Source organism: Eupeodes corollae, chromosome 1, assembly GCF_945859685.1.
Source record: "Eupeodes corollae chromosome 1, idEupCoro1.1, whole genome shotgun sequence".
In the NCBI taxonomy this organism is placed as follows: domain Eukaryota; kingdom Metazoa; phylum Arthropoda; class Insecta; order Diptera; family Syrphidae; genus Eupeodes; species Eupeodes corollae.
Window position 1 is genome coordinate 166,882,261 of NC_079147.1, and position 27,414 is coordinate 166,909,674.

At 36.1% G+C, this 27,414-nt stretch overlaps 2 protein-coding genes across 5 annotated transcripts; one reads left to right on the forward strand and one right to left on the reverse strand.

Annotated features, from left to right (window-relative positions):
• Nucleotides 1-1,844: 1,844 nt before the first annotated feature.
• Nucleotides 1,845-2,880, forward strand: LOC129940996 (trypsin-1). Its single transcript, XM_056049533.1, has 3 exons — nt 1,845-2,008; nt 2,070-2,512; nt 2,574-2,880. The coding sequence occupies exons 1-3, from the start codon at nt 1,880-1,882 to the stop codon at nt 2,764-2,766; spliced, it is 765 nt and encodes a 254-aa protein (XP_055905508.1). The 5' UTR covers nt 1,845-1,879; the 3' UTR covers nt 2,767-2,880.
• A 15,526-nt stretch (nt 2,881-18,406) lies between these two features.
• LOC129940236 (transmembrane protein 256 homolog) lies at nt 18,407-27,414 on the reverse strand. Of its 4 annotated transcripts, none has more exons than XM_056048497.1 (4): nt 27,323-27,414; nt 27,010-27,240; nt 18,881-19,171; nt 18,407-18,817 (listed from the first exon to the last, which is right to left on the reverse strand). In XM_056048497.1, the coding sequence occupies exons 2-4, from the start codon at nt 27,103-27,105 to the stop codon at nt 18,674-18,676; spliced, it is 531 nt and encodes a 176-aa protein (XP_055904472.1). In that variant the 5' UTR covers nt 27,106-27,240; nt 27,323-27,414; the 3' UTR covers nt 18,407-18,673. The 4 variants fall into 4 exon arrangements, with proteins under 4 accessions (XP_055904472.1, XP_055904474.1, XP_055904473.1 ...); XM_056048499.1 differs by lacking the exon at nt 27,323-27,414 and adding an exon at nt 27,245-27,315 and having other exon boundaries at nt 27,010-27,156; XM_056048498.1 differs by lacking the exon at nt 27,323-27,414 and adding an exon at nt 27,241-27,259 and having other exon boundaries at nt 27,010-27,156.

The following is a 27,414-nucleotide window of genomic DNA, read 5'->3' on the forward strand; positions in this document are numbered from 1 at the left end:
TTCCGTTTGGACAAAAAATTGGTTGAAGGTCCGAGAGAAAGAAGGATTTGGTGTAAAATCATTACGCGAATTGCGCGCGGAGGAACCAACTTTATATCGAAATTTCCTCCGCATGGGCGGAAGACAGTTTGATTACTTGCTGGCGGTGAAGCCTCATACAAAAACAAAATACAAAAATGCGGATGAGCATTTCTGCCGAGGTGCGATTGGTCCTCATACTGCGATTCCTGGCCACTGGCGAAAATTTCAGATCTTTGATGTAAAGAAGCCAAAGATATACAAAAAGAGTTAATGTATTATTTTACGTGTGAAAGCGAACTACCTTGGCAATACAACCATATATAATTATTATGTTTGTTTCAACACTTTCAATAATATTAATTATTATTATATGTACATACGATTGAATTTATACAAAAAATATAAGCTTACCAAGGGCAATGTTGAAACTGATTCTACTGATTGAAGCACTTCGGCAGACTCAATGAACATCATTTCGGAAAAGTGAGCCCATGACACGGTCGCTATTTCCGAAGTGCCTTGGCCCGATTTTTTGGCTCGGATCTTGCCTAAATTTGCCTTGAAGAGGCTACGAAGGGCGTTCCATTTGTTTCTAGCTTCAAAGCTATCGACATTTTGGATCCCTAGCTCCTCAGCAACTTGTTTCCAGCACTCACATTTTATGTGAGCCTGCATCCTCCATCCCAAAGCGCTGGTCGCTTTTGGACAGCTGAAATCAACACCAATATTTTTTTGGCCCAAGCGTATGCAATTTTTCTTTTGCGTTGCGCTTTTTTCTTTTTTTGGTCTTCATCTTGGGCAAGTGACTCCTGTCTTGGAGTAGCATCGTCGATATCTTCCATCATAATCTGATAAATTTTTTATCAAAGAAAGGGACATTATTTTAAATTAAAAAAAAAAACTTACCACCAGCTTTAAAATTTCAATATATGTACATATGTCCTGTTTTGTTTTTTTATTTTTTGAATTAAATGATGTAAAAAAACCAGGGCCATGTTTTTTTATATGTATAAAAATCACAGTCAAACTGAGACGATGATACGGTATTTAATTCTGCCCCGTCAACGCTTGAACACGGTCATTGCGATGACACGACTCCGTCAACGCGTCCCAATGACGTTGACAGAGAGATTACACGGTCAACGAAAAAAGTCAATGCGTTGACCCAAAAATGTGTGTCAACGAGAGTGTCATCGTACCCGTCAACGCAATGACACCCGTTTTCGTTGACAATCGCACGAAGTAAGAGAGTCAACGCATTGACCGATTTCGTTGACTGTGTAATCATAGCTTAAGAAAATAAAAAAGTCGAACATGATAATCTAAAACTTATAGTAACTTTATTGAGGAAAGAAACAATTGCGAATACAATACTTCTTTTTAAATTTAAAAATATTCTATTTTTTATCATCACCATATATTTCAGTAATTTACGAAACTGGGAGACGAAGTCATCACAAATCAGATTCATTATTATTGTGGTGTGAAAAATATATTTGATAAAACATTTGTATCGTAGAATTTTGAACAAGTTGAGCTTTTTGGAACGATGATGAATTTTGAATAAGAAAGGCATATACACAATGACTTCATTTTTGTTGTGCATTCGATGTTTTCATAGTACCTCAACCAGTTTCCTTCCTAAGTAGAAGATACTAACATGAAAAGACACTTTCCCAAATTGTCTTCAAAGATTACCACCACCTGATAAGACTATGTAAAAAAACGTGTTCAACGCAAATCAGGAGTTGTATCTCATCTGCGAAAATAACTTGAAATTTCGATAAGATAAAAATACCAAAAGGTAAATGTAATTTCAACACAAGTATGGGAAATTTTAATTCATTAGAGAAGAGCAATGGTTCGATTGTATATGGTAATTTTTCTACTGCCTATTCTCCTTCTAATCGAAAATTCCTCATGTAAAACTGCCCTTGGAAGGATTGTAAACGGAAAAATTGCAACAGCAGGAGAATTCACATATCAGGTACACAAGCTTTTGACTTCAACTTTCAAGGTTAAACAACTATTTATTATCCCTTCTTTAGTTGTCCTTACGTCGTAATAATAAACACATATGTGGAGCTTCAGTCCTGAGTAACCAGTGGGCTATAAGTGCAGCTCACTGCGTTGAGAATAAACGGAGTTCCTATTCAATTAGAGCGGGAACGAATAGAAGATCTTCCGGTGGAACGATAATGAACGTGCAGGAAATACTTATTCATCCTTTATATAATTCGGACACAATGAACTGCGATGTGTCTCTTTTACGAACTCAGAATATCTTACGCGGTGATTTCATAGAGCCCATAGTTTTGCCCAAACCTACCCAACCTGTTCCATCAGATTTGGCAGCTATGGTATCTGGATGGGGACACACAGGTTCATCAGAAGAAACCCTACCAGAGGAACTCAAGTATGCTCAAGTTTACACAATAGACCAGCAAGAATGCACTGAATTGCTCAGAAACTACGGGGTGGTAACAAATGCGTAGGTTTGATTTTATGTGAAGAATAATTTATTTTTTTTAATAATGAACAAATATTTCAAGAATGTTCTGTGCATCTGCAAGACTAGTTGACGCATGTCAGGGAGACAGTGGTGGCCCACTTAATTTGAATGGAGTACTAATTGGAGTAGTTTCCTGGGGAATTGGATGCGCTGATCCTGACTTCCCAGGAGTTTATACCAGACTGGCTTATCCACCAGTTCGTAATTGGATACAAATTACAACAAATATATAATTCAAAATCAAGAGCATGATTTTAACAGTTAGTATTTATTTATAACTTTGAGGAATAGGTCAGACATTTTAGCAGACCGCCAAAAATAAATAAATTTTCTAGTTTGCTTAAAAACTGAATTTTAAAAAAAGATCAATTAGACCAGACCAACCTTTTCGATTGACAGTGATTTCAACTCAATTTTTAGAAGCACAAAAAACAATAAAGTACATATCGTCGCCCCTGTGACATAGAAACTTACTGGAGCTGTTTGTACAGCTTTGAACTCAAATAGGCTCTCATCACGTAAGGCTGTCTATATTGTAATCGATAGCTATGCTTCAGGTAAGGATAAAAAGCAACTATCGTCTAAACGATATCGAGTAGACCAAATTCACGCTGTTACGGTCTTTGTTGAAAGTACATTAACGTTTAGTTTCGCAGGTAATTCTGTCCCAGTTTTGTTTAACTCCTGCTTCCCTTGCAAGCTATAGATGGAATATATCCTCTTGCCAATTTTAGATGATCGCCCATTATTTTTGGTTATTTTTATTTCATATTTTTCTTACATTTTCAACAAACCACAGAGCGAACAATAACAAAAACAGAATTTATAATGATGTAAATGTAAGAAATAAAAATACAAATTGGGCAGGTTCAGATAGCCATCTGCAACAAAATTGCCTTCAAATTAAGACAACCTAATTGTAAAGTTGGCTTGAAAGTTAGTCAGGAAGAATCTCCCTAACTATTAACTTAAGTCAACTTATGTCAAAATGACATTGTACCTTGTTTTTTATTCAAGTGAAGGATGAACTGTATTATAGTCTATGGCTGCGTTCAATCTCAGACAGATAGGGTATCGGGATACCTTTTTGTTAGCGTTTTACGTGTAAAATAACAGTTGAGATGTCAAAAAATTAATACAATGGTATCAATCAAGAATTTCTGGCGTATGTAGGTATCTGACATGGTTGAATTTCAAGAAAATTGATTTCAGGTTTTTGTATTTGTTAGTAAACTAAAAGATACAAAATGTTAGACGATGAAGAAGCTGTTTCCCTCCGAATTTAAGAAGGCAATTATGATCTTTTTTTAAACTTCAAAACTGACTTATTTTGTTCTCGTTTTGTAGATGACCAATTTGCTAGGTCTTACCTCCAGTCTAGTGTCCAGCATTCTGAAGTTGAAGAACAACTCCTGGAATGTAGCCTCCAGATTTTTCTCGGAATGCCTATTTTTGAAAATAATATCTTCAGATTTAACAATTTGACTAAGTGATATTGATGATGGGATTTTACTTGAGAAATATTGTTGTAATGTTGAATAGTTGGTCATTTAATATTCTCTCTGAGCAATTGGAAAATTTCGCTGAATGCAAAACTTTCTTGCTTACTCAAGATCAAAACAAAAAACAACTGTTTTTTCTTCAAGTTAAAAGTTATTTTATTTTGCTGCACTTTGTGCAAGAGATCCTAATAATTTGAAATCATTTATAAGCAATTTATTATAGACATGAAGACTAGTTTGTTCACATTTTATTGGCTGTTCTAGTTGATGGTGCCCGTTGAATGGTTTTAAAGAAGCGTTGTATAACCAAACGAATATATCATAAAACAAAAGTGATGCGTTGGTCCTACCATTAAGCTAAACCTTTATCTACTGTGAACAAACCAACTCAAAATCTTACCGCAAAGCTTCTTCTGCTCATTCGGAAATGAGATCGAAATTCTTCCAAACAATTAAAATTCTGGATCCGCCTTGACTTGAAAGGTAGGATAGCTTACATCTTAATTTATGATTGCAATATTATTTTATTGCAAATAATTTTTCTATTATTTGACGGTCACGATTATCTATTAGCTCTTAACAATTCTAACAGATAGTGCCATCTGTTGACTAGATTGAAAGTATTCAATAGGTGACGCTATGTCAATCTTAAAAACGTTTCATATAAGCTACAAATTAATAGCATAACCACCACATGTTGCTTAGGCTGAAGGTGCCGGTTATAGCTACCCATCAGTAAAATTAGAAAGAGGAGGAATCTGAAATGTTTTACTGATGAGCTTTTATAGAAATCTGTAAATTTACCCTATTAAATTAAATGTCACTTTGAGTTAATGATTTTAGGCACTCGACGACAATTTAAGCGAAATGAAATTTTAATTTCAAAAAGACTGAGGAAAATGGACGCTCACCACTACATACAAAACACAAACGTCAAATTTGATGACAGGATTTTGATCCGCTCGAAAAATCCAAACTGCGATGACCGGATCATAGACTGGATGTTGGATTGTTGGCCTCTATTGGATTATGTGATGACAGGCCGTTAGTCCTGTCATCAGAAATGTTCAATGGAAATTGAAATAGAATAGAAATAAATCTTTAACATGTTCAAAAATAAAAACATAAATTTTATTGATGGATTTTACTGATAGCTATAACCGGCCCCTATTTATAGGTTGCAATTATTTTGTACTAAACAATTATAGTGAATATTACTTTTTAATTTTTGGTGTTAGCATACTCGGCCACGTGTTACCTAGACTGAAGTACAAATTAAATTTACTTGGCTAATCAACAAACAAGTTTTTATGTTAAGTTGAGTCCCTCTCGGTCCCTAGCTAGCTGTCTCCAGTTTCGCTCGCCAAGTTGGTTGAGGTCCTCACCCACCTGAGTGCGCCACCTGAGTCGCAATCTTCCTCTACTGCGTCGTGCCTCGGGATTGGATTCGAAGACCTTCCGGGCTGGAGTGTTGATGTCAATTTGCTCTACATGACCTAGCCATCTAAGCCGTTGCATATTAATTCTGTTAACTAGTTTAGTGTCGTTGTACAACCCGTACAGTTCGTCGTTATATCTTCTCCTTCATTCTCCATCTATGCGTACGGGACCAAAATTCACCCGAAGAATTTTTCTCTCGAAGCATCCTAAGACGCTCTCATCTTTCTTTGTCAGTCTCCAGGCATCAGCGCCATAAATGAGAACCGGGATGATGTGTGTCTCATAGATGGTGATTTTAGATGATCGACAGAACTTTACTTCTCAATTGCCTTCTAAGTCCAAAGAAGCAGCGATTTGCAAGAGTTATTTTTTTGTTTGATTTCAGCGCTATTGTCGTTGTCCGTGTTGATAGCGGTGCCTAGGTAGACAAAGTCCTTAACTACCTCAAAGTTATAGCTGTCCATGTTAACGGTTTGTCCAAGACGTTGACCCATCTTCTTCGCTTCCGTTGCAATGCTCAAAAACGCTCCACTGACATCACGCTTTGATCTTCCAACTATGTCAATATCATCTGCGTATCCGAGTAATTGGATGGATCTTTGGAAGATTGTGCTTCTAGTGTTGACGGTTGAGTTTTGCACAATTCTTTCATCCTCGCCTTGTCTAAAATCTTTTTTGACATCAAATGCATCGGTAAGATCTTTTCCGACCTTGATAGAGCAGCGTGCATTCTCCATCGTCATTCTTCCCTATAGATGCTGTCATACGCGGCTTTAAAATCGATAAAGAGATGGTGGGTATCGATTTGAAGTTCCTGGGTTTTTTCCAAGATCTGCCGTAGTGTGAATATTTGGTCGATAGTGGACTTTCCTGATCTGAAGCCACACTGATAAGGACCAATCAGGTTGTTGACGAACGGCTTCAGACGTTCACATAATACGGCAGAGAGGATCTTATATGCAATTTTAAGGATACTGATGTCGCTGTAGTTGGCGCTATTTAGAGGTTCTCCTTCCTTATGTATCGGGCACACTATGCTAAGATTCCACTCATCGGGCATGCTTTCTTCCGAACATATTTTGCAGATGAGTTGGTGCATGCTCCCTACTAAGTCATTGCCTGCTGCTTTGAATAGTTTGGCAGCGATACCGTCAGCCCCAACTTTGTTTGACTTTAGTTTAGATATAGCTATCTTCACTTCGTCGAGGTCGGGTAGGCTGAATTATTGATCAGCGTCGCCTAGATTGAGTGGTTCTATCTCCCTTACGGAATTCGGTTCTTAATCGCCGTTATATAATTTGGAGGAGTGGTCTTTCCATATTCTCAGCATCGACTGCGGTTCTACTACGATGTTCCCCTGATTGTCCTTACAGGCTTCGGTTCGTGGCTTGTACCCTTGGGAGTTTGTTTTTACCTTTTGGTAAAATTTACGAACCTCATTCCTGTTGTGACATCCCTCTATCTCCTCGATCGCGTGCTTGCGTGCTTCTCATGCTCTCTTTTTTTCCATCTAAAAAGCCTGTGTTCCTCTTTCCTCTTCTGCTCGTAGAGCTCGCTAGCAGCTCTGATCCTCCTGTGCATCGCCGTTTTGTATGCCTCTTGTTTCGCTTCGTGCGCTTGTCGGGCTGTATCTCCCGATTGTGCCACCAAAGATGTCTTCTCTTCCTACCTTGGCGTTAAAATCTCCCAAGAAAATTTTAATGTCATATATATGACTTTGGTGTCTTCATCTTTCTCCTCTGTTGGGGCATGCGCGCATATTAGGCTTATGTTGGCGAATTTAGCCTTGATGCGGATTGTCGTGATGCACTCGCTTGCACTATTGAAACTCAAGACTTTTTTCCTTAGTCTAGTTCCAACAACAAATCCACACCCCAATAGACGCTCTTTGTTCTCGGTAGCAGTCGCCGTAGTATACATCGCAGTCTTTCAGTTTGCGTGTGCCCGGTCTATCCCATCGCACTTCTTGGATGGCGGTAATATCTGCCTTGCAGCAGTTTATGGCTTCCGCTATTTGCTCGGCTGCCCGTGGTCTGTTAAGGCACCTAACATTCCCAAACATATCCGAAGTTCGTTGTTCTTATTTCGTTTACGTGGGTTGTCAACAGTGAATCCGTCCGTTTTCGAGGCTTTTTGGTGCTTCGCAACTAAAAGTATTTTTTACGGGGCCAAGAAGTCACCCCGACCGACGGCACAACCCCCAACCTAGAGGCCCAGATCCTTAGTATAAACCAAGGACGGGGAGCCGGATAAACCGCTCTTTACAGGCCTGGGCTCCGAATATGTCGAAGAAGCCCTATAAGCTGTTTACTAAGTAGTTTAACCTTACTGGAACTGTAGACGCCACCGTTGATTCCATATCGAGAACTCGTCCGCTGCCGTCTGGATAAAGAGAGGTGCCTTAGTGGAAACACCTCTCCCCCTTTCTTTTGTTTGCTGCCCCCAACAACTTTCCACTGGGGTTAGAACCCAATCTCCCGTTGTGGTACTAGGCACCCGATGTTCATCGCGGGGAGGTGAGAGTAGGAATTGATAGACAGAGGTGGGTTTTGAGAAAAACCTGTGGACGCTTGTGTCCTCTTGTATGCACATGTCTACCATTTTGTTGTGGCTGCTGCTGAAAGAGAAAAATGTGGTTAGAAAAACTAGTTATAAACCAGATATTCCATTCCTCGTCCTTCATTTGATGTTGTTTTTGTATGGGGTTATGCCGTTGCGTCGTTCCGTCCATCGTTAGCTCGTCCCAGTGTTCATAGATCCATACCTGTGGAAAAAAAACTTAAGACTATAGAAGGTAAAGAAGAAGGAAAGAAAATGCTACTTAGCTTTGGCCTCGGGGATTCCTGCCACTCTCAGGTTAGGGTATTGTGTTTCCTTCCTTCCTACTGTAGGTTCCTTGTTTTTATGTTTTGGTCCGCACTCGTGCTTGTTTTTATACTTTTTTTGTTCATTTGAATTAAAATAATCACCCGGAGGCACTTACGCCCAGAACTAAAATCGAAATACAATAAATAGGCTATCTGTATCTGACGTCTGTCGTAGCTGGTTGACAAGTTAGCGAGGGCCCAAACCCAAACTAGATTAACTTATGCTAACTGATAGAGGGAGTAACTGGCTCTATCGCAATACACAACCGGCGTTGGTAAGAGGAATCTTATGTATATAAAAAAGGTAGAAGCAGTTGAAACAGCTGACGGTAATTAATTTACATAAGATGGAATTGAATATATGTATCGGATGAAGTGAAGGAATAGGGATAGGATGAGGCGATGTAAAATAAAAAAAAGGAAAAGTGAAGTTGGTTTATTAACCTAAATTAGTTAAGAAATAAAAAAAAGGGGAAGTTTAATTCGAATTTATTAGTTGTTAATAGTGAAGTGTAAACTGCGCGGGTGGAAGAGCGAATTCAGCGATTGCGACAGCGGGATTACCGCAAGAAGATTGGAGGTGTTCCCTATGCGGAAAAAGGCCTGTGAAGTACCCGGGCTCTCAAGTAACGCTCATTTTTTTACTTTTTCCGTGGAACGTCAACCCGCACAGTCAGAAAAAAAGAAGTTAAAAAGAAAAGAAGTTAAAAAATACACGATTAAACAAAAAACAAAAGATTTCTCAAGAGCCAGAGGACCCGATCTGGATCCTGAGGCTGACAGCGCGCAGGACTCCACTGATTGGCCTATGTACATATACATATATGCAAACTTATTGGTCACCAGGATTAACCACTTTAAACCTTTTTTTTCTGGCTTTTGTTAAAAAATTAATATTTCTATTTCTTTGTTCTTATTATTTATTTATTATATTCCTACTTATTTATTTGAATTTTCATTTACCTTTTTTCTTTACCTATAATATTTATTTATTCATTTCTTTTCTTACCTTTTTGTTTTTTCCTTGTTACATTCATTTATTTAAATATTTGTTTTCTCGTTATATTTTTTTTTAATTTATGGAAATTTGCGTAAGTGTTTTTTTGTAATTTCTAAGTTTCATTGTGATAGGGAAATTTCAGCGATTTTTGTTTTTTTTTTTGTTTATTTCATTCAGGGAAGAAGTCACCGACGTCGCCAGTGCTAAGAGGGGTTCCTCTTACGTCCCTCGCGACGCAATATTTTGCATCCCCCCTTTTTTATCCACCCGCAACGAGCTCTTTGTAGGTAGGAAATTAGGGTCCGATTAGGGATAACGAAAAAAAAAAACTTATAGGAAACGCTTCAGATACGGGACGCTTGAGTAGCAAAGATTCGCCGCATGGCTCCGGCGATTAAAGCTCCCGTTGTTGTTTTTTTGTTGTTGTGTGAAACCTCCGAAGTGTTTTGTTCTTTGTTTTACATAATATTATTGCTGTAATAAGGAATTTCAGTTAATAAAATAGTTAAGATTTTTTTTGTATTAACGATGCCATGAATCAAGTGTGTTTTTTTTGGTAGTGATTCCAATTTAAAAATGGAATAGGAAGTTATTTCCAGGGGGGTGCGGTATGGGTGACTTAATTTCAGGTTTGGCGGAAATGTAGTTCCACGGCAGCGAACTTTCCTGCGTCCGCTTTTGGGGAATCCGAAAATCAGGCCGAGTGGATTCCAGGAAGGGTGGGTAAAGGCCAGGCCGTGACGTCATCAGCGGCCGCCGAGAAAAGTGCACGAAGTGGTGGTAGTGCACAATAAATTCTTAAATATTCGGCATGATTTATGTTTTTGTAAAGAGGTGAGTCCCTGTTACGGTAGCAAGACCCCCCCCAACATCCGACGAGCTCAGCTGTGCACCGCAAGCATGCCGCAGCTACCGTAACGGATATTCCTTCCTCCACCCAATCCCTATCCTAGTTCCCATTCCAGAGTTACCTTCTTCGACCGAACCTATCCTACGCCCATTCATTAGAGGGTGTCTTACCTCCATGCAAATGGTTCCCTACTCCTATACCTACCAAAGGCTCCCGATACCTCTTCTCCTTCCTTTTTCCTTTTCCTCTTTCTTCAATCCCACCTCATTATAATTGGAACATCAAAAATAACTTTATTCACGGTTAATTAAACCTTCTGTAAGACAGCAATAAACAAGGCTTTTGAATACATTTTCCAAAGTAAAGTTAGATAACGTTTATAAATAAGACTCTTACAAATATTTTATTTTTTTTCTGTTGCCGTTGCCAGCCGTTCAAATATTTCATTCCTTTTTCTTCCGATGTCATTTCTTTCCACTTCGCTACCAGACTGCTTTAAGACTCGATATAATTTCTTTACGAAATTCTTCTTGGCGATGGTGTTTAGGGTCTGTACATTCGGGTACTCTTCGGTTGAAGTTGATAGATCATCGTAAAGTCTTCTCTTCACACGAAAATGGGTCACATTAACATATAGGAAGGGACAACTACCTTAACAAAATCTATGACACATTTTCTTTTATTTTTATTTAAACAGTCCGTTCATTGAAACGGCCACAAGAAAGTCGATCAATTAAAATAACATTTTGAGTCAAGATGTTGATTACGTCGTCGTCCAAGTTACTGGCTTCAAATGCAGTGTTGAATGATTGTTAGATCCATCTTGGTTAAAATGCACGGATTTAGACAAAATTATTTAAAAAACTAATAACTTAAACAAAAACAAAATTTGTATTAAAAAAAAATTTAATTTATATTCGAACATATGTTTTTGACAACTAGTAGTCGTACCGATAACAATTATTGGGGCATTGGTCGCATTCACAAATCTAATTTCGGTATTTAAATACAAATATTATTGGCATCTTATATTTGATTTTATTGAATTGAAAAACAGATAATTTAAAATTCACAAAACACAAATGTGTTTTATTTTATATACAGTGTCGAGCAAAAGTCTTGGTACCCGTGTGGGTATTCTTGAAAAATGAGTTGTGTAAATGATATAAAGACACAATTTTCAATTTATGTTTTGATTTATTCAAGTTTAAGTTTATTTAACAAATTAACACAAGAAAAACAGAAAAATATTCTTCAAGGATTTCAAAAAAGTTAAAATAAAAGTATTAGTCCCTAACAACAATAGTGCAAAAGTCTTGGTACCCTAGAAGGACAAAAGAATTTAATTCGGTTTCGAATGTTTTATGTTAAGAATATAATTACCTTATATTTTGTGACATCTGAATCTATTAATTGCCATTCTGATACCGGGGGCTCTTTAAGGTGGGTTTTGCTCGTTATATTGTGTTTTCGAAGTCGTTTCTTAACCACATCCCATAAATGTTCGATTGGGTTAAGATTTGGGGGGGGGGGGTGTAACTAGCATGTGGGGCGTATTGTAGGAGAACCACAACTTTACATTTGTAGCCGTATGTTTGGGATCGTTATCCTGTTGGAAGTAATATGTGTCTCCGACCCAAGTTTATCTGCACTTTGTTGTAAGTTTTGTTTTAAGATATTCAAATAAACTTCCTTATTCATAATTCCATCAATTATTGTGAAATTCCCGACACCACTGGATGACATACACCCCTATACCATTACACCACCGTCACCGTGTTTCACATTTTTAATTATGTTTTTAGGATTCAAGGCTTCGCCTTGTTTTCTCCACACTAAAATCCTCCCATCTGAACCAAAAATGTTGAATTTCGACTCATCGGAGAATATTACGTTGTCCCAAAATTCATTTCATTTATTTTTATAATCCTTTGCAAAGTCCAGTCTTTTCTTTTTATTTATTTCACTTACGAACGGCTTTTTACGAGGTGTGCACGACTTAAACCCAGATCTCTGGAGCGATCTTGCAACTGTCCACGGAGAAACTGTTTTATTTAAACTAATCTGTATATCGGTAGCAATCTTTGGAGCACTTTTGAATGGATCTTTTTTTATTAAACTCGCGATTTTTCGTTCATATCTTTCTGTAAGCTTGCGCGGACGACCAGACCTGACTTTATTTTCGATTCGGTTTTCTTTATTGTAACGGTTAATCACATTTTGTATGGTAGATTTGGGTCGTCCAACTATTTTATTAATATCCGCATAACTTTTAACTTGCTCATGGCAATTAATAATAATTTAACGCTCATTTATTGTTAATTCTTTTCTAACCATCGCTTTTTTGGTTTTAAAAAACAAAATTTCTTTAACCTTAACCCGCACGACCAATCGCTTTGTACTGATTGACACACACATGTCATATTACAAGCTTCATGTAAAAAAAAAAAAACAAAGCCAACAGGACCGTTACAAATTTAAACATTTAAAACTAGTAAAGTGCAGAAGTACCTAGACTTTTGCACTACTTTTTTCATAGATTTCAAGGTTTTATTATTTTTTGCTAGAAAATAGAATTTGTTTTTGAATTTTTTCTATTGGTAAAACAAAGAATAAGGTTTTATCATAATAAATAACTTGATGCATGAAAATTAAGTCCTTAAGTTTTCTTTTCTTTCAAAGCTTTGAGTACCATGACTTATGCTCGACACTGTACATATGTAAATATGTATTTGCATTTGTAATTAATAGTTCCATTTTGCATTCACAAGCTAGTTGAATTTTGACTACGAATTCAATAGCCTTATGAATGCGACCATAGTTAACAAATGTCCAAAATATAAAAAACTCATGTGTATATGACATTTTGTAAAGATAATTTTTATCTAAGATTTCTGATTAAACGATATCAAGAGTTATATATTATGTATATCACTATTATGACAGCTGGCAAGTCAGAAGCTTCAAGCATTCAGAAGTGAAACAGTGCAGTGTACTTTGTTTTAAAGCATTAACACACCTCTTAATTCATAACTTTTTACATATTATAATAAGCCGTTTTATTCTTAGAAAATGTTTAAAAATATCAACGATACCTTTACCGCTGACGAAGACGTCGAGGACTTTAAACTAAATGGAAGCTATAACATCAAAACCTTCTATAATAATCATGAAAATTTAAAATCCCTGGAACAAGTTCCTGATTATCATTGCAAAGCCGTTTTTTATAAAGGCAATGTTCTGTATAAAGAAGATGAACCAAAAATCTTGGACTACATAAATTTGATGATCAAACTTACCTATAATAAGCTTGATTTTAAAGGTGAAAGAAGTGTACAGGTAAAAGCCCAAGGTACAATTTGTCCAAGCATTGAAGATGTTTACGAAATTGACGATAAAGTATTCACCTTGTATGGAAGATATATCTATGGCTATAATGATTTTGAGAAAGTAACCTTTGTGGGTAAAACATCCGGACAATGTATTATCTTGGAGCGCGCTGCGGATGTAAGAGAAGAAGCAGTTTTCCCATTGCTGTATGAATGTAGCTTTGCTTTTAAGATTGTTGATAAAAAGACTGATATTTTGTACGCATTTGGTTTGTACCGCTAAAATTATTTCACAATAAATGAAACTTTTTATCTATTGGCATTTTTATATTACATACTTAAATACAACCTATTTCTATGTTTATTGAGTATTTCAAAATTCTAGTTTTCCCAAAACAATAAATTCTATTCTAAACCTTAGTTTATTGTGTAGCGAGGTGATATCTAATTTTGTAGAAATTTTAATTTTTCAGATTTCAAATGACTAACTAAATGGAGTAGGAAACTTTATGGGGAGACACCTCGATCTCATATTCTCATCTGATTGCGATAACTGTGTTGTCTCCCCGAGCCCTCATCTTCTCTCAACCTTGGATCGCTATCATCCACCCCTTAATCTCTCCTTCCCCATTGAATTTGAAGACAACTTTTTTGAAATGGAAAATTACTGTTATGATTTTCGTAGGGCTGATTTCTCCAAACTTAACAATCTTCTTAGCTCAGCCGATTTTGAATTAAGATCCCTCCAATTAACAGTTGAGTCCCTTACAAATTGGTTTTATTTGATTCTTTCGTGCTGTATTGAAGAATCAGTACCGTTCTCTCGTAGAAAAGATTTCACCTCTGCTCCCCCTTTATACAACAGAGAGCTTCGTAGCCTAAGAAATACCCGTAACAAGCTTTGGAAGATCTTTTTACAGTCCAAATCTGATACTGATCACAACAACTATCTTCTCGCCTATAATTCTTTCTCTGAATTAAGGGAATCCCTTTATAACCAATACCTTAACCAAATGGAAAATAACCTTCTTTCTGATGCAAGGAAATTTTTCAAATTTATAAATGTCAAACGAAAATCTGATGGGTTTCCACCTTCATTGAGTTTCTCCAACATAATCTCCTCTGATCCAACAACCATATCAAATCTATTTGCTAATTACTTTAGCAAATCGTATACTGAACATCTGCATGATCCTGATCCACACTACTTTAGTTATTTAGATGGTTGCACTCAAACCTCCCTTTCATCTTTTACAATAACTGAAGAAATGGTACTTGCCAAAATCGTAAGCCTCAAAGAAAACTTTAGCCCTGGTCCTGATGGCGTCCCATCAGTTGTTCTAAAAAAATGTATGCATTCTCTGTCAAAGCCTATAACTGCACTCTTTGAACTCTCTCTTTCCCAAGGTGTGTTTCCTCATATATGAAAAGATTCATTTATATTTCCCATTCATAAACAAGGTAATAAAACTGAAATTAACAATTATAGACCTATTGCTAAACTTTCATGCATTCCAAAACTTTTTGAAAGCTTAGATTATGATTCCGTTTATTTCCATTGCAAGACTTTATTCTCCACCGCTCAACATGGTTTTCTTAAAGGTAGATCCACTACGACTAACTTAATTGAATTTATATCCAAAGTTTTGTCAGCCCTTGAGAATGGGAAAGAAGTTGATGTCGTATACACTGATTACAGCAAAGCCTTTGATAAAATATCCCATAACATAATTTATCTCAAACTAAGAGCTTTAGGCTTTCCATCTATATTTATAAACTGGATAAGCTCCTATCTTGCGAATAGAACTTATAGAGTCCCTTTCCGTAACTCAGTCTCCAATCCTATACATGCAACTTCTGGAGTCCCACAAGGTAGTCACCTTGGCCCCCTTCTCTTCGTCTTATCTGTTAACGATGTCTGTGTTAAATTAAAAAACTCAGATATCCTAATGTTTGCGGATGATAAGAAAATTTTTAAGATTATCTCTACTCCATCTGATTCCTTACTTTTACAAAATGATCTTAATATCTTTTTTGTTCGCTGCATGCATAATTTTCTAGAGTTAAATGTAGGTAAATGTAAACAAATGACCTTTTCCCGCAAACAAATCCCATCTCATAGAGTATACTACTTCCTTAATGCCGTCAACGTAGTCGATTCTATTAGAGATCTTGGTATAATGTGTGACAAACACCTCAATTTCCATTCCCATTTTGACCAAATTATTAATAAAGCTAATAGATCTCTCGGTTTTATTAAGAAATGGTCAAAAGAATTTTCCAACCCCTATGTAACTAAAGCGCTTTACATTTCCCTAGTCCGTCCTCATCTTGAATATGCATGCCAAGTATGGTCTCCCTTTTATGAAAACCATTCACTCAGAATTGAAAATGTTCAAAGACGTTTCGTTCGATTTGCCTTGCGTGGCCTCCCCTGGGATGATACATCCAACTTGCCTCCTTATGCCGATCGACTAAAACTGATAGGTTTGCAGCCCTTATATATTAGACGCAAAAACGCTGATATATTATTTGCTCACCAATTGTTAATGGGCAATATAGATTCCCCGGCACTCCTGAGTGATATTCATCTTAACACTAACCCTCGAAATCTGCGATCTGTTTCCCTTTTCTATATCCCTCATCACCGCACTAATTACGGGCACTTTGAACCAATGTCCAGAATTCTTCGTCACTGCAACGCTGCTATGGTAGTTTTCGATTTCAACATTTCCAAATCCCATCTGAAAGATACCCTTAACTTTTTCCCTTTTTGAGTCCGAATTCCCCGTCCCCTGTAATTTTAAGTTAAATAAAATCAAAATTGTTAGTTCTTGTACATTAAAGAGCTTTTATGTGGGCCTTAGGGCTCACATGAATTAATGTTGAAAACTTATAACAAGAACTGCAAGAAAAAAAAAATGTTAAGCTAGTGTTAAGTTAAGTTAAGTTATGATAGCTTGTATTAAGCTAAATAAATAAAAAATAAAAAAATAAAATGACTTAACAGAGTATCTAACCTATCATAATGGCTCAGAATTTTTAAATATAGGATAGACAAAATTTTGGTTTACTTTCATGAAGCTAAATTAAATTTGTAAATGGAGGAAGTCGAATAAAAAGTGGTAACCTGAATTTGATTACCTTATGCAATGCGTTTAAAACACTCGTGCTGGTCCTGATCCTACACATATGTAGATAACTTGTCCAAAACCAGTAATTATTATTAATTAAGGGGCACAGTAGTACATAGTAGTAAACGAGAATCGGGACCTAGTGACTTACAATTCTCAAGCATACCTCAAGGGAAATAATGTTAGGGATGGAGGGGGCTTACAATTTGTATGCCGCATTTTAACGGCTAGTTTTAGAAAGCATACTTCAAGAATGGGCAAATCAGATAACATAAGGGACTTAAAAGTAAGGCAAGTTTTAAGCAATTCTCCCTAACTATCAAGTCAAGTCTACTTATGTCAAAATGACAGTTGATCACGTTTTTTCATTCAACTGAAAGCTGAACTTTATTACTCAATAATTTAATTTAATTTCTGCACAACACATTTAATGTTTTCTGTAAAAGGATTAATTGTCAATTTGGAAAAGAAATAAGTAATATTTTACAATACAAAACACAAATCGTTGCTTGTCTTAGGAGTCTTTTGTAAACAATAATGTTTTTGGTAGTTTTTGTAAAGGGTCCGGCAAAAAGTTCTCGCATATTTTAAACAATTTAACAGAAAAATTGTATTGAATTGTTGAATATTGAAATATTGTCCTCTATTATTAATACATTGAAGAAGCCTTTTCCGGAAGTTTTTCATTGCTCTTCGTGTCTTTTGTGGTGTAATGGCTGCCACTTCCTGAGTGAATGTCTTAATAAACAACTCTGCGAGTTTCACTCACTTAATTCTTGTGCGATCATCATTTTGTAAGGATGCGTATGCAAAATTCGTCTTACACTCCTATCGGACAATTCAAGGGCAGCTGTATGTTTAAATGCCGAACGCCTCGGAGATTGCTGGATAGACGGACTTACACGTGCCACATAATCCGGCGTTGTTGCGGTTAAAGGTCGGTCAGACGATTCTCTCTTTGGCGCAAAACCCGTTGCTCTTAAGTTTGATAACCAATCTTAAATTGTTTTTCTATCCGGAACAAGATCATGTCGTCCAAGTTGAAATGGAATGCGAAATGCTCGCTGAGTAGTAATTGCAGAACGACCATTACGGATATATTCCTCTACAACGAATGCGCGATGCTCACCGTGCCACGCCATTATGATTACTAAAAACGGCACGTAGACCTCTATCTATCTATACCCAGGATATCATTTTATCTATAAATAGCTTTAAATATAAGCTTCTAAAAATACGGAAGGTGTTTTTGCCGGACCCTTTACCATGAACTTAAGGTAGAAGTTTGTGAAGTAAGGATCTGAATTTAAAAATCATTACACTTGAAAATCTAACTAGTTGCCTTTGTCAAAATGTACTTTCAAAGAAGGAAGTTGACTCCAAATGAAGTCATTTATGTTATCTGAATCTGCCCAATAACTCATGAAGATTTTTCAATTTAATTCTCAACTTTTTAAGTGGCACATGCAAAGGGATTTAAGCCAAGACCGCTGGTATTATAGTCCTAATTGATTGATTGATTTAAAAAAAAAAAAACTATTTCTATTCTACCTGACTCTAAAACCCATATCATGTTTGCAATCTTTTGATTTTGCTTTAAAACAAAGCTCAGCCTTAACCGAAGTGAATTAACGAAAAATAAAAACAGAAGGATGACACAATTCTTTGATTCAATGAAAATAACTGGTAAAGCTCATGTTTTTTTCAGTCGAAAATGCCAATTTTTAAAATCTAAAATTGGAAGAATGTGGTCCATTTGTATGTACTTATGTATTTCCGGCAAATCACATCTCATTATGTACAATGTTTTCTTTATATTTTAACTTTATTTATAATTTAGACTGGTTTAAATTAATATGTATGTGTTACTTTAAATAAGTTGAAAAGTAAGTATGTGAACGTTCAAAATAAATTTGTATGTTTTTGATACATTTCAAAGTAAAAAAATAAACATATTACAAAAACCTTCAAACACTCTTAGTGTACATTTAAATACAACAAGAAAATCAATTACATTCCTAAAACAATAATGTTAACCATGCAACAATCAAACAAAAACCACCCATTGGAGCCAAGCGACTTAGTGCCTTATCCCCACTCAGTGCTCTATAGTAGAGTATACCACTGAAGAGCATCGTCCCTGTCACCATTAGGGATCCAGTCTGAAAGTGTTAACGATTAAAAACAAAAATTTAATAATAATAATCTTTTTTATAAATTCTCACCAAAAGCGGTCTCCTGGCTAAAGGCACTGCCATCAGTGCAATAGAATGAAAGAAATGAAATCTGTTTGCAGTATCGAAGATTGCCTTCGATTCACCTTTATCCTGGACAGCAGCTGTTCTGTGACTACCGATAGCTCCTAATATTACAGCAGAAGCACCACTAATCCCAGCTAGTCGTATAAAATTGTAGTTTTTTCCGGCAAGTCGCCATAGTGGAAGAGCATTCGAAACCATTTTTGCCGTATCAGCTGTTGTTTTTGCAACTGCGTTACTCTGCTTAGAAACGATCCCCTTCGGTTTATTTTTAAATGTTTATAAATTGTTTTGATGGATCATGAAATGAATTGTACAATTTTTATTTGTTAGTAGGTAATCAGTAACAACACCATATCAAATTTTAACTTATAATGATAAACAAAACAATTTTGATTTTAATTATAAGCAATCTGAAATAATAAAACGGTATTTTGATTTTTGTATTTTTTGTTTAAGTCAGAACTGTTTGTGTTCAACACTTTTTTCTAACACAGTGTTGGCTAAAATTAAAGCAACTTAATCAGGGGTGGAATCGGGTAAGGTGATTCGTGATAGGTGACAGTCACAATCAAAAAATTCGGTCTGTGTAAGGTGATAGTCACCAGTGACAATCACGATTTGGTGACTTTTTCTGGTGACAGCTCTTTAGTTGTCACTTTCATTGGAAATTGATTTTTATTTTTAGTCGCTGAAATTTCAAGACAATATGAATGTGTTTGTGCCTTTGATTTTACCTTCTAAAAAAGCTGAAAATGGAAATATTAATCATAATAGAAATGTCCGGCTCTTGAGGATTAACCTCCGCAATAAAATAAACATTCTTGATCTTCCAAGTCCAAAGTAAGTACGCATATGTGCTATATATTTGTTCACATATAAATACCTATTTATTATAACTTGTTTTTTTTATTCTTAAAAATCTTTCGATTGAATAAGGAAACATTTGTACATATCCTACCACTTCTGGATTTGTCAGCTGGAATGCGGTCAACACACATTCCCCCTATTCTTCGATTAGCCGTGACTTTAAATTTTCTTGGAGGTGGTCGCTACCAAAGGCAAGTTGGCGCTGACTGGTCAGCTCCAATGGGCCAAAGTACTGTTTGTGAGGTTATTTCTTTGACCTTAAAACAAATGGAGAGGAAATTGTGCCCACTTACAATCAAATTTAATCAATCGGCTTCAGAAGCAACAAAAATGTTCTTTTACGAAAACTATCAAATTCATGGAGGTAAGATCTTGTTTCTTAGTAGGTTAGGTTATGTTATAGTGGCTGTCCAAGGTGGAAACGGACACACTTAGGCCAGTTTAATAGCCCATTGTGATACCACATGAATCTTGAGGCTTCCTCCTAAGCTCAATGGAACCAGCTTGAGTCCCTTACGAAACATGAGAGGCTGATTATACCGATATGATTTAGATTGTTAAAGAAGAATTCTCCTAGGTAATTCTTGCGTTTTCGAGCTAGAGCAGGGCATGTGCAGAGAAGATGAAGAACCGTTTCTTCCTCTTCCTCATCCATACAGCTTCTGCAAAAGTCATTTTAGAATACGCCTTGTCTCGTGGGGTGCTTTCCTATTAGACAGTGTCCGGTCATGACACTTATTATCAGCTTATATGCGATCTGCTTAGAGAGAGCAAGCACCTTGAACGTTTTGAATCCAGTGTTGGGCAGATGTTTTTTGTGACTTGACACTTGGTGATGTTGTTCCACCTGGTGCCTTCCCTCCTCACAGCGTCTTGCATTAGCAGCAGTTTACAAGTAGCGATTGGTATGGCAGTACTTGCCAAACGTGGTAGGATGGGCTGTACTGTACCGTTCCTGGCGAGTTCATCTGCCTTACAGTTACCTTAAATGTCTCTATGGCCCGGCACCCAGCAAAGGTGAATATTAAACTGTTGCGCCATCTCTATTAGAGGTGATCGACAGTTATGGACTGTTATAGAGTTTGTAGAAACAGAGTTCAAAAATTTGATAATGGCCTGGCTATCAGAGAAAATACGGATATCAGATGTTGATATCACGTTTTCTTTGAGCCAATACAAGACTTCTTTTATCGCCAAAAGTTCCGCCTGGAACACGCTACAATGATTGGGAAGGAGGAATGAAAGACTTAATTTCAGTCGTTCAGAGTACACACCTCCACCAACCCCTTCTTTTGTTTTTGACCCATCTGTGTAAAAATGGATTGACTCATCCTCCAAGAATGTCCTATCCTCCCAAAAAGATCTGGTACGTATACAAATCTGGAAGTTTCTGTCGAATTGTAGTTGGGGGATGGTGTAGTCAGTGTGCTTTGGAATTGATTCTTAGTAAAAATAAACTACATAATTTTATTACCTGTTTTTTATTTTATTATTTGTTTCCTAGTAATCGGCTGCATTGATGGGAGTCATTATTATGATTCTCCGCCCTTCGGAAAATGAGCATATGTATTTCAATAGAAAATATAAATATATAATGTATAGTATTACAACAACACGAACTTATCCGGATAGCTTCAGATCGGTTTTTGAATACAACCACTGAAATTGTAACAAACGTCAGTGAATTTCTTTTAAAGTGGTACCAAATTCTAAACAAAATTTGGTGATCACCTTACACAGACGCAAAAATTAGTTTGATCACTTTTTATGATCACAAATGTGACAATCAAAAATCACCTTAGCCGATACCACCCCAGGTTTTTTTTTGGTGCATAATTTCCGAGGATAATATATTTATAATTTAATATGTTTGAAATAACTAAAGACTCTGGAACTAAGGTCCTACTTAGCTCACGTATAAGAATCTGATATTTGAGTGCGTAGTAAATCTCTTATTATCTGAATTCAAAATAAAATAAAAGGGCTTAATCTCTTATTTTAATAAAAAAAAAGAATAGTTGGCCCCAAATGTTTTTTGGAAGGACAATTTCAAAGGAGGTATAACAATTAGTTATTTGTAATATATCGCGAGGCTGATATATTCACAAAAATAAAGCTTAGTTGACTCCGGGGGGCTGGGCATGTAGCACAAAGGAGCTAAGAAGAACCCACAGGGAAGACCACACATCATTTGATAGGATGGCAAATATGATGACGCCTGGAGCCTTGGGATTCCCAACTTGACCGCGTTGCGTCGGCCAACAACGCAACATTGTTTCATATAAACGTTTTGAATTTATAATTTACATATGTACATATGTACATATTATAATATTAAATAAATACACTTTGAATTGATTTTCCAGGCCTATACTACAACTATGGCTAATACGTAGTCCATGACAAAAAAAAATTTGCACCCCTACATTTCTTTACATCACTAATGCCCTTTCTTATTTCACAACCCAGTACTAGGAATTAAAACGTCAAAAACTAAGATAATTTTGATTTTGACACCGAATTGGAATTTAAAATATTATTTTTTTATATATTGATTGATTTTTTAAGTATATTCAATTTGGAATAAAATGTGTTGTTTAATTTATTTTAATTTGTTTTATTAACTTTTAATAAACAACACAATAGGGCAGCAACGAGATCATTCCACTTATCCCGATTCACCTCAACTGAACTCATATGTGGCCACGATTGAATACCTCGAGACCGAGCCTCCTTCAAAACTGATGACCTCCAAGTTGTCTTTGGTCTTCCAACGCGTCTATTACCCTGGGGATCCCATTGGACGGATTGTTTTGCTATATTGTCGTCTAGTGTATGGCCTATCCAACGCCATTTCCGTTACATGATGTCTACTACGTCCAATTTTTTCTGTCCGGTCCTATTCCACAGTTCACCGTTAGAAATTGTTTGCGCCACCGGATCTTCAGAATAGAGCGCAGATGTTGGCAGAGCATTTCCATGTTTCAGAAGCATACAACAGCACTGATTTGACGTTGGATTCGAAGAGTTTCAACTTAGTGCGTAGCGATATTTTGCTAGATTTCCACACGGGAGAGAGGATTCTAAATGCACTACTACTACTAACATCCAGGTCCGTTCGCCATCAAGACCTATACAACTTCCCAGATAATTAAACTGCTCGACCTCCTCTATGGCTTAGTGCCTTAGAATAACTTGAGTGCTTTGGCCCGTGGTCATCACTTTGGTCTTATTTGTGTTAATCCTTAAGCCAGCCACCTCTCCATTTAATTGCAGTGAATGACACATCTGATTTAAGCCTGCCGTGTTGTTAGCCATGAGTCATATATCCTCAGCACGTGCTTACCTTGTCAAACAGACTCCATTGGATACCGTGTCTTTCACTTGTACCCACCATGGCAGTCATCACATCGTCAATCGCCAGCAAAAACAGAATTGGTGACAAGACATCTCCTTGTCTCACTCCTTGACGCACATCGAAGGAGTCGGAAAGCTATTAATTGTGCAACACAAAACACCTTGCGTTGTTATACGATTCTTTAATAACAGCGAAAATTTTTATTTTTTTACACTTCAGAATTTTCAGAAAGTAGTAAGCTTATAGCAAGCTTTAAACTACGATCAGAGGCTTATCATAAGTGCATGTATTAGTTGTTAGTAAAAAATAATACAAATATAGCCTAACACACGCAAACAATACCAAATTAAATTAGCATTTAACTATTACAGAACAAAAAATAAATATGAACGTTTACGATAGTGGAGCACTGGTTCTAAACAATTTTAATCCCACCTTATTTAAATTTAAATCTATGGATGAACAGTTTAAGTTGTATAAAATGCTCATTCGACTTAAAGATTCATTCTTCCCATAGTTAGTTCTACGGAAGTCAATATGTATAAAATCAAATGTGCGCAGGTGATGAGTTCCGCCCGGTAATTCAAATGTACACAAGATAGCAAATAAGGTGCATCAATTTCACCATTAATAAGTTGATGAAAAAATACTAAGTCATAATTAACACGCCTTTGATGGAGAGATTGCATTTGAAGAAGTAGAATACGATGTTCATAGGGAGGCAGATCATAGGGATCTTCCCAAGGAAGACCTTTTAGGGCAAAGCGAATGAAATTATGTTGAATTGATTCAATACGTTTTCTATGAATTTCGTAATAGGGAGTCCATACCTGCGAAGCATATTCAAGATGAGGACGAACATGGCAATTATACAAAGAAAGAGTAACATAGGTATCATTGAACTCCTTATTAACAATAAAATTAATGTGATGTGTAAACTCTAATTTGGAACAGAAATGTACACCTAAATCTTTAAATGTGGAAACATGACAGAGTTTTTGCTGTGATATACAGTAGTCAAATACGTTACTGATTAGTTTTCTAGTGAAAGTTATAGTCTGGCATTTTAAAGAGTTGAGTAAAAGGCTATTTTTCCCACACCAAAATGTGAAACTATCAATGTCGGCTTGTAAAAGAATACGATCATGGGTGGACTTTATTATTTTGAAAATCTTCATATCGTCAGCAAAAATGAGAAGTTCACTTGAGCGTAGACATGACGATACATCGTTAATAGACAAGATGAACAGAAAAAGGCCCAGATGGTTTCCCTGGGGAACACCAGATTGAGCAGTAAAAAGGTTCAGAATAACAATTTCTAAATTTTACCTCGTAGGATCTGATTTCAAGGTATGACTTCATCCAAGCTAAGAAAAATGGTGAAAAACCAAGAGCCTTAAGATTAAATAAAATAATTCCGTGGCTAAGTTGGTCAAAAGCTTAAGAAAAGTCAGTGTATACACAGTCAACTTCATAACCTTGTTCTAAAGCGTTTGAACATATGTTTGAGAATGTGAGGAGATTAGTAACGCTTGATCTTTTTTTCACAAAACCATGTTGCTGTTCGCAAATGATATTTTTACTAAAATATGCTACGCTTTCACAAACAACTTGTTCAAATACTTTAGGAATGCAAGAAAGCTTTGCAAAGTAGTTGCTTATATCCGACTTGTTACCTTTCTTGAAAATTGGTGTTAGAAACGACTTCTTCCATATACGGGGAAATTTGCCTGTTTTTAGAGAAAGTTTGAATAAAAACGTAAGGGGTTCAACTAAAGTATTACTCGCGCAATAAGCGATCTTCACATGCATCCACGATTTACCCGATCAAACGCCTTCTCAAAATCTACAAACATTAGGTACAGCGGGGATTGATACTCAGATGATTGTTTGAGTATGATTCGCAAGGTGTTGATGTGGTCGACGCACGATCGGCCACTGCAAAACTCCGCTTGGTGCCTATTGAGGGTAGGCTCTATCCTCCTTCCAATAAAATAAGGACTCGAAACACACAAAGAGAAAACCAAAGTAATAGTTTCGAGATAAGAACAATGAGCTTATGGAGCGGCCGCTCAGTCTTTTCGCCTAAATCTAATAAAGAGTCTGTGAGTAGATATCAAAGGCAAGGTTTTAAAATAAGACCGAACATATCAATGAGTTATAGATAGGTCGTAGTTGAAAAATCATGGGACGAAATGTCTTAAAAACGATGCCAACGACTTGACGACTCCATACACCGTAGCTGTGGTGCCGACAACACCTAAGAATTCACAAAGGATACTTTAAGTTTGTATTTAATTCGATTTTAACCTTTTTTTCTATGAAAACAATTTAAATTATTTTTTGTTGCTCCCTAAGTAAGATAATATTTTACCTTTTCTCATTATTTCTATATTATATATATTTTTTATGAATTTTACCACCTTTAATCTTTTCAAAAATGTTTATTAAATGAAAATATGAAAAATTAAAATTAATTGAACACAATACATTTTATACGAAATTGAATGTACATACTTAAAAAATTAATAGGTACTATTTTCTTGCTCGCAGTTATATATTTCAATTATGTACGTACAAAGGTACGTGGCATTTAATCGATCAGCGACGTCGTCTATAATTCTTGCTATATTCAATGTCCATGTAGTCTTTTCCTGTGCTTTTTGGCAACATTTGTGTTGTGTACCATGTTTAAAATAATACTGAAGTAGTACCAGCAGAATAAAAAACAATAAAATAAAAACAACTTATTTCCAAAAAAAGCTCTCGAACAATTTCTAAATGAACTGTATTGCTTTCATTCAAGTATAAACGATCTAGCCTATCGATTTTGATTTACCAGAAAATACTTAATTCTAACCAATATTCGGTACTTATTAGACAGAACTTAGCTAGATACTTCTGTGAAGAAAATTATAGGTAGGTAACGATTCGAGTACTAGCTACTGGTATAATATCTAAATACACAAATACTAGGTTCTAGTACTTGTGTGAAGTAATGAGATGATACTGATTTGAAATGTAATTCTAGGACTAGTATTGGTCCTAACACTAGGACTCCGTAAAGAAATTAGCCGTTAGACGTGTATAATGTAAGTATTTCTAATTATTAACATAAACTACGTGGCGCAACATTCCGTTGAAAACTGAAGCATAGTGACTTACAATTCTCAACCACTCCTGTGTGCAAGCAATGTTGTCGGGAATAGAGGGGATCTACAGTTTAAACCGATCCGAACATCTAATTTGAGAATTACTCTTGGAGAACTTGTCAATTCCTCGCAAGGGTCTGTACCTGTAAAAAAAAACTTTTAATTACACAGGCAGGGATTGAACCCAGGGCCTATGGAATGACAGTTCTACACTAACAATCACGCTACTGGTTCTTATTGTAAAAGCCTACCAGAATTTTGGATCACCAAAATGCAGAATTGCAGAACTATATCACGTTTTTTTGTATGATTTGACGGAGCTATTCAAGCGTTTATTATAATGCAGTTGTTTCATACAATTGGTTGATGCATATTAACATGTAGGTACTGCATGTAATTATTCTCATCACAATTAAGAAACGAACGAAAGGAGATGAATAATGCAAAACTCTTTAACGATGTGTCCTTATTGAGTTTATATGAATTATTAATCCGTATACAGCTAGTGCTTTAATTTGTTGGTTAACAATGACGATGTAAAATTGGACACATAAAATGCATGTGCACTCTATTGAATACACAAATTTCTGTGACATAACACGCACCAAATTTTTTATAGAAAAATAATTTGATTAAAACATTTAAATGCTTAAAAATGCAAATATTAAATACCCAATGTACGTAGGTATAGGAATTTAGGCAAAATAAATACTCACGGTAGTTTTAGCCAAACTGTATGTGCTGTTTATGACGGCTTGACTGACTGGATTCCTGAATACTAGATAACCAAGAGCATCATTGAGTGATGACATATTGTTTATTCTAACTTTAAATAATGATATTGATGTAGCGATATGGCGTGGCTGGAAATAAGATGTTTAGTTTTAATATTTTTGCGAAATATTTTGAGAAAGATTCTCCAACTGTAACTGGAACTGCACTTCTACCTACAATAGAATAAAATAAAAATGGAGTAGCTCAGTTATCTAGTGGTAGAAGAAATGGATTATTAGAAGGTAAGATAATTACAATACGATCGACGCCCGACGGGGAGGTGAAACACAATTTGCAAAATTTACCGCAAATCAACAAATAAAAAGCTGAAGTGTCATTTTTGTTAG